The sequence below is a fragment of the Oryzias latipes genome, chromosome 6 (assembly GCF_053564925.1).
Source record: "Oryzias latipes strain Hd-rR chromosome 6, Olatipes_Hd-rR_3.1".
Taxonomy (NCBI): domain Eukaryota; kingdom Metazoa; phylum Chordata; class Actinopteri; order Beloniformes; family Adrianichthyidae; genus Oryzias; species Oryzias latipes.
In genome coordinates, this window is record NC_136242.1 from 28,240,526 (window position 1) to 28,248,550 (window position 8,025).

An 8,025-nucleotide genomic window follows, 5' to 3' on the forward strand; every position below is an offset into this window, starting at 1 on the left:
ATTTTGATCACAGGTGCGTCTTCCTCCCAACACCAGTGATGACGTGGATGAAGATCCTACAGGAAACAAAGCTTTGTGGGACAGAGGGCTCCTTAATGGAGCATCACAGAAGGTAAAACAGCCAATCGCTAGTTTGTTCTTGTCTAGAGGCATTTTTTCATTTGGCATTTCATTTTTTTTTAAGTAGCAGTATGAACTTACTCACCAGACAGTCAAATGAGTTTCTACTGGTTTGATGTAATGCCATTACAGTGGTCCTTCACCGTGTCACAGCTCATTTTTCACGGTCTCGCTGTTTCACGAGTGGCATGCTTTTATTTAGTTTTCTCTTTTACAGTACATTTTGTTCTGCATCCTGCTGTACAGAATGCGTTCATCTTGCCACATGTACAGAGTTATTCAACGGCCGCCACCTCTTTGGTTTCATTCTATAAATCTGGACCTTTTTTCCGGGAGGGTTTGAACTTTGAAAGTTTAAACTTTAAGGGGAAAGGGTATAAAGTTTTCAAAACGTCTTTAATTATACTATACTATATCATTATATTTAGATTTCACCCGTGGCAGATTATTGTAGAACGTAAACCAAGCGATCAACGACGGAACACTGTATTTTGATGGTCTTACAGTTTCGGCGGTCTAACGAAGCTTCGTGAAGTTGACAAAAGCTAAACATTCAAAATCATTTTGGGACTATAACAAATTTGAAAAAATAGGTGTTTTTTCCAATTAAATCTAGTCTTCTTCTTGTCATAGTGTTTGTGTGTCGCGGCGTATGTTGATAAATCATTGCTTAGAAATGTTCCATGTTTATTTATAGACGTGCCAACGATGTCTGTCGAACTCAATTATGTAGCGTAAATTAGTTTTTGGATTAGATTAGATGCATTCCCCCTAGATTTGATTAATATATCCTCAAATATCAGGTCAGGCTCAAACCATCGTCAAAGTTGAAAGGATTGACTGTTTTTCCTCACATGTCATATTTTGTGTAGATCATGTCATGCAGAGTTTATTAGTGTGAAGATGAAGGAAAATGTGCCGCCTGTAATGGGAGGAAAACCCTTGTGAGAGAAGAGGAAAAGCTAACATTTGCAGCTGGACACACAATAACTGTTGCTGTTAATCACTCTTTTTTTTTTCTTTTTGCTTACAAACTGTCTGGCCTCCTAAAAGAAACCAGCTCCCCTGGTATAAACACTGAGGAAGAGTATGACCTGCTGTCATGAGACAACAGTTGGGCCTCTGTTATTGTTGAATTCTTTGCTTTAATCTCCTAAATATAGAAAATGATTTTCCTGCAGGTCATTCATCTGCCAGCTTCAGGTCTTCACAAGTGTCATACCTTCAAAATAGGCGACCCCCCCCCCCCCCCCCCCCACACACACACACAGACCACAGCCCCATTCCAAACATTTTAAGCTACTGCTGTTAGATCTAGTGCTAGTGTAGCCTGCAGCTGATTGTTTCTAAAAATTGGTGTTCATTTAACTTTTTTTTTTAACATTAAAGTAAAAATGTAAAGCCTGCAGTCTTTAGTTTAAAAAAGAACAAAGAGGAGAGCCATGTGGGGAGTAACTGCAGTTAGAGTTACCTAAGCAACCAGAGACCAAAAAATTCCTGTAAGCAAAAAAATAAATAGAAGTCATTTATATGATTCCATTTTCTATAATTTCAGGACTTATTTACAAATCTGACACCAAACTAACTGGTACAGATCTTTTGAAACTATTAATTGAGAATAAATTAGACCTCAAAGGTGATGCAGAAACTCCATGTTTTATTTGTAGCAGCAAAAAAGAAATCTTTTCCACCATTTGAAAACTAAATGACAGCGTAACTTTTTACTTCAGTGACAGAATGACTACATTTTTTTGGAGCTTTTTTCACCTCAGTGTCACTTGCTGCAAGCCCCCGGAAATTCCAAATTCACGTGTATCATCAACTCGTCGTTGTTCTATACAGTTTTATCGTCTTTAGCAGTCGGCAAGGAAGCCAATGGGCCGGCGTGCTCGCCATCTCCACTCCCTCCTCCCCGCAGCACCTCATTCGGATGCAAATGTCTCATACAAGCTTCTTGAGTTGTCTGTGAAGGATCAGGGGAGGCATGTGACCAAAGAAAAAAAAATGAATACATGAAACCGCGAATATTGAAATGTGGTTGAACACTGTACCCCAATGAATGGATATACTGCAATAAATTGATGATGGGCATTAGTTTTGGGTAGAAGAACCAACAATAAACCAGAAAGAGACCTTTGCCAATGAGTCTTTGTTGGGTCAAACGATTTTATAAAACCATTTAATCTAAAGGGCCACAAAAGAAAACTTGTATCTTTGCATCCTTCAATGACAATATGTCCACAGTCCTTTCCGCATGCCTTTAATGTGGCCCGTGGCTACTTTCCAAGAAAGATTTATGGCTCAACAGCCATGTGGACGCCAGAAGATGGCAGCAACAGTGCGGCCGTGCTCCTAATACCGGATCCCACCGAAAACCGTCTTAGCGTGCCTGTAATATCGTTGAAATGCTGTGAGCAAAGTGGGGATCGTGAAGTCGTGCAGGTTGGCGACCCAACATAGGTTCACACAGCTAACGTTTTTCTTTGACACTCGTGTTCGGCTGTTGTCAGTTCAAGTTTTTAGAGACATTTATGACTTTTAATCCATTGCAGTCATATTTTTCTACTAACCAGCATACTTTCATGTGTCATTTGACTGGAACCCGTGTGCAGCTTTGCCATTATATTCTGTTTTATCATGGCACCATGATGCTGACAATCTGTTTGGTCTTTCAAGTCTAGACCTCAGGGTGAAATCAAAAAAGGAGAAAAAACATCCAAATTAGAAGAATCTTTAATAGATCCTGAAATATTTCATCATGAATACCTGCGTTTTTTAGAAGCTGTTGGTCATTATGTCATCGTAGATGCTAAACGATATATTCTGGTTTGACAAAAATGTAGCTTTTATTAAAAGCTCCTCGTATGGAGGTGAAAGTTTTGAACCATATCAAAACTAAAGGAGAAGATGAGTGCTTTCTTGCACATTTTCACTTTGATTTCAAAAATATTTCTATAAATTTAAACTTTTAGCTTGGGGGAGTTTGGTGCTGATCACGCAAACGCTGAGCTTTTTCGCGTGATGTTTGCTTTGCACACAGAGCTGCTGTTGTTTCCTGTCAGACGGTTGCGGAGTCCTCTGCAAGCACGGCTCTCCTCTGTCTGCTTTAAAAGTTTGTCTCATGGTGTCATGCATGTCCCTTCATTAGGACTGATCATCCTAACGCTGGCCGTGTGTCTCAGCCACATCCCAATATTAATGTGGCATGATTGGCATCAGAGTTTTTGGAATTAAAGCATCCAGAGCAGCGAGCTCCAAGTAGGGGAATGTCTCCTCCCTGACCCTGACTGAGTTATCACTGTTGATTTGCACAAACCAGAACACTCCAATTTTTATTGGGCTTAAGACCTCAAGTGACTTTGAGACATATCTGACGAGTTGTGATGTGATTCATTTTTTTATGTCCTAACCAAATTTCTTGCAGTTTTCCATTTGATTTCAGACGCAGACAGTTGTGACAACAAAAAACTGTACTTTTCATGCTTTTTTATCCTGCGTCTCTTCAGGCTGAAGTAGTCGTGAACTATCATGTTGGAGAGACGGTGTTATCTCTTCAGAAAACCACTCTGATCCCCGGAGGTTCAGAGTCGCTGGTCTACACCACACTGTCTGGAGGCATTGGAATCCTGGTCCCCTTCACTTCACATGAGGTACAAATCCTTCCCCCTGCACTGCACTTATTAGTTTTTACGCTAGTCGAGCTGGTCACAGCCCAACAAAACAGTTTAATGGCGCTGTGGTAAATCTGTAAAATGTAAATCTGTTTTCTAACATTAGAACTCGACCCAGACCTAATTAATACTAACACAATAAGACAAATCACTGTAGTCTCCTATGTGGAGTTTATGTTTTTCAAAGATGTTTGTTTTCCCAATAAAATCCTCCTCTTATTTTCTGCTCTGTTTTTTTAAGCTTTGAAGCAACATCTTTTTGTTTTTATGCATTTAATATATTATTAGTATTGTGTTAAATTGTCCTAACAAAAAAGTCTTTTTTAATTGGTGGTCTCTATATTTTGATAGACTCAGCCAACATAAAACCGATAGTTTATCCCTTCATCTTCTTCTCCACTGTTCCTTTAATTTCATATCTTAAGCATGCTTTGTAATTACATTTTAAGAGCTTCTTTGAGATAGTTACACATTTAAATTATTTAGCTTTATTTACTGCGTTTTTGTATGTTTTTTCTTAAACCCCCCCCCCCATGTTGCATTTTTACCTTCTTAATTTTTATATATTTTTTAGATTCCTTACCATTATTTACCTATCTTAGAGAGCTTCCACTAACTTCAGCTAATAACATAAACTGTTTACCAGCTCAGTGGCCTTGTGGTTAACCACCAAATGGTTCCTGAGCGCGGCTGTGTCTGCATTTCACCGAAGAACAAATTCTGCACACCTAGGTGTGTGACAGAAAGTGGGACTTTGATTTTAACTTTTAAGCTTTTCTTTTGAGCTATTATTCAACAATTTCTAACTTTGTTAAATCAATCTAGCATTTAGCATGTGATTTAGTCTTTTAGCACTATTTTATGTAGCAAAAATGCAAACGTAAAGCAGCTTTTATCATTTTAAACTCATTTTTCACCTTTATTGCTGCCTTTCTCTACCTTCAGTCCATATAGTATGTTCCACATGGATTCACCTTTCTTAGCAAAGAAAGAATACATTTGTGGTTTTTGTTTTTTAAAGCAAATTCGTCATGCAGCTATTTTCATGAAATAATTCTGAAATTGTCTTTTCAGGACCATGACTTTTTCCAGCATTTAGAGATGCACATGCGCTCTGAGTTCCCCCCCATCTGTGGCAGAGACCATCTCAGCTTCAGGTCCTACTACTTCCCAGTGAAGGTTGGTGTTTCATTTATCAGGGATGGCAGACTGTAGATGATTACCGTCTAATGGCCTGCTTGTGGGGTAAAAGTTCCTTTACCTTCATGGAAATTCAGGTTGCTTTCAGTGGGAAGAATGCAGTGTGACGTGAGAAGGCTCCAGGAGTCATTCATTAAAAGCTATTTGTCACATTCAGAGTAGAACCACAGTGAGACTGAAAAATGACTACGTTCAGCAGCGGTTACAGGTTTGTTAGCTGGAAGTGCTTAGTCATGGGAATCTCTGGTTTGCTGCATTTGGTAAACAGATCTTCTGTGATGTGAAGCGAGGACACAAAATGAACACATTATTTCAATGGGGAATGAAAGGTCCTACATTTACAAGTCAACAAATAATAGCTTTAAAAGGCTTTGAAAAAGTTTACATTTCATGGTAACGGGGCTTAAATATCATTATTATGAATAGGTTTATTGTTTACTGTTTGCAAAATGCCCAAATTAAAGTAATGTCAGTCATCTTTGTTTCATCCGCTTCATCATCCCAATGTACGTTTACAACGGGTAACATCAGGAAATAATTATCCTAAACTTTAAAGCAGAACAATAACAGACAGAATGTAGTATGGAAAGAGAATTTAAACTTTACACTTAGCTTTTAAAATGACTTGTACTTGGGTGCAAAATAAATATAATATTTGTTTTGTTACATTAAAAAATGTTTTCAGAAGATTATATTCTCTGTAGATTTCATTATGGTCTGATATTTTTGTCATTTCTAGCATCAAAGCAATGTATCTAAGTAAAGATCCTCCGTCCTCCGGAAGTCTGCCAGTTACGTTTTAAGGCTCACATTCTTCTTTTTTTTTTTTTTTTTATCATTTACTTCTGAAATGTTTTTTTTTCTTCTTCGTTTAGCAGACCTGTTTATCACAATGTTGTCTTTTGTGATGTCAGTAGCTTGTTACAGCAGTTACAGCAAAAATATTATAAAAAACCTGTAGCTTTTATTTACATTTAGACAAAAAAAAATATTGAAGGACTTTAAAAAATCTTAGATTAACTTAATCTACAATACAACTTTACTTAAATAAATGATCCCCAAATAAATTGATTAAATATTGTAAGAACCGCACTACCAACTAGCCTGGAAGCAGCTCTGTGCCATCATGTTTGCACACGGCGTTTTTCATATAAAGAGGTTTTCTACTTCATTTCTATTTGGTTCATGGTAATGTTTTGACTTCTCATCTTTTTCCTGAGTTTATGGAGCTTTGTGGTGATGAAGATTCCTTATTTGGGTTCTTTCCTTCAGAACGTGATCGATGGGGACCTGTGCGAGCAGTTCAACAGCATGGACACACACAAGCAGAAGAGCGTTGCTGAGGAGCTGGACCGGACACCGCCAGAAGTCTCCAAGAAGCTGGAGGACATTCGCACACGTTACGCTTTCTAAACACACCCACAATTTACATGAAGACTCACACAAACTCTGTTGTTCAGCAGTTTAGCCACCGTACTGACTCAGTTTTATGGTAATGTTTGGTAAACACAACTTATTTCATGGAAATATCAGAGAAGAAGAAGGAAAAAAAAAAAATTAATTTGCAGCCATTTTGCCCCCATATATGATGACATGATCCTCTTTCTCTCACAAGTTTAAGAACCAAACATGTGAGAGGCTTTAGCCACAATCAAAGGAACACAAACGGCCCATGACCCAATTTCAGAGTTTCAGTTTGTCTGCTGTGTCAGCACAAACCACCAGCTGCAGTTCAGCCAAAGTGACACAAAACATCACAGAGGTGTCCTTCAAATGGAGACTTCCTTTGGCTGCAGGGGACATTTTGAAAATCATCCTCACACTGAGCAGCATTATCGAACTCAACAAAATGTATTGCAGACTGCTCAAGAATGCGTTTCGTTTAGCAATAGGGGTTCATGTTCTCTCCCATGATCAGAGATATATTTTGTGCAGCACGAAAGCCTGAAGATGACTAAATATTTTCTCTTTTTATCAGAGCAGAAATGGAGAAGTAGGCTTTTGTACGCTGACGATTTCGTCTGTAGAGTTCTCGCTGACGTCTTTTTAAACATGTGCTCGGAGCGTTGCAGCAAACGGAGGCTGACCTTGAACCGAGTGCAGCCTCAGGCCACTCTTCAGCGAGCCTTCCACCAACCGTCATACAATTCTGGGTCAGCTCAGACTAAATAAGTGGGTGGAAAAGTCCTGAAGGGTTGCTTTGGGTGGTGCTCTTGTCAGTACAGTAAATTCCCAACCTCAGCCACAGACACTGCATTCCACAGCAATCACTGGACTTGGGGGTTTGTGGGACAGAGACAGTGGTCTGTTTTTTTTGTAAATAAAGTTGTTTTTGTACTTTATAATATCGTGTGGCTTTTTTCATTTTTCAGCAGAGGCTGTGTGTTGAAACCATGAGTCCAGGGACAGAAATTGGGTTTGGTGTGCAGGTGTGCAAATCTGGCCGTTTAAGGTTAAAGGTTCAATTGGAAAACGAGGTTCAGCAAAATAAAACAATAACTGTGAATTCCTGTTAAATAAGGTGTTTGGGTCTGAAAATACATGAATGCAAATCTTAATAAACTTGGAACAAGTTTTTTGGTTTGAAATGTGGAAAAAATAATATTCTAAAATATATTGAATACTAAAAAAAGAGGAATTAAGTTCTGTTTTATGCATTTTCTACTACTGTGCATAGATATGGGTTTTAATAGTGTTAGGAAAAATGTAATTATGTCTGGAAAAATGTAAAAGCTAGGAATGAAGAATAATTATTCTCATCTTTGTACATATGCCAAAACATGCAGTTAAACCTATGACTATAACAAAGGCGGTTATGTTCTGACTGTGGTTAATTTAATCAAACTATAAAATGAAGGAAAAAGTAATGAATACACAAGCTTTTAGCATGGGGACAACAAACAGAATAATTTTCTTTTTCCTAAAATAATTTTACTTTTTCTGCCAAGGATGGATTGTTAGAAACTTTGTTCTTTTTTAGTAACTGCAGGCTTGTTTTAAACGATTTGGGGGAACAAAGTGGAAAGTTATAAAC

General features: G+C 38.1%; 1 protein-coding gene across 1 annotated transcript in view; it reads left to right on the forward strand.

The window, feature by feature from the left end:
- The window catches only part of sf3b3 (splicing factor 3b, subunit 3), a 32,833-nt gene extending 25,497 nt beyond the window's left edge, over positions 1-7,336 (forward strand). Inside the window, exons 24-27 of the mRNA XM_023955973.2 lie at positions 14-112; positions 3,627-3,770; positions 4,866-4,970; positions 6,264-7,336. Coding sequence (XP_023811741.1) covers positions 14-112; positions 3,627-3,770; positions 4,866-4,970; positions 6,264-6,404 — 489 coding nt within the window. The 3' untranslated portion in view covers positions 6,405-7,336. The remainder of the gene's footprint in view (positions 1-13; positions 113-3,626; positions 3,771-4,865; positions 4,971-6,263) is intronic.
- Positions 7,337-8,025: the final 689 nt, after the last annotated feature.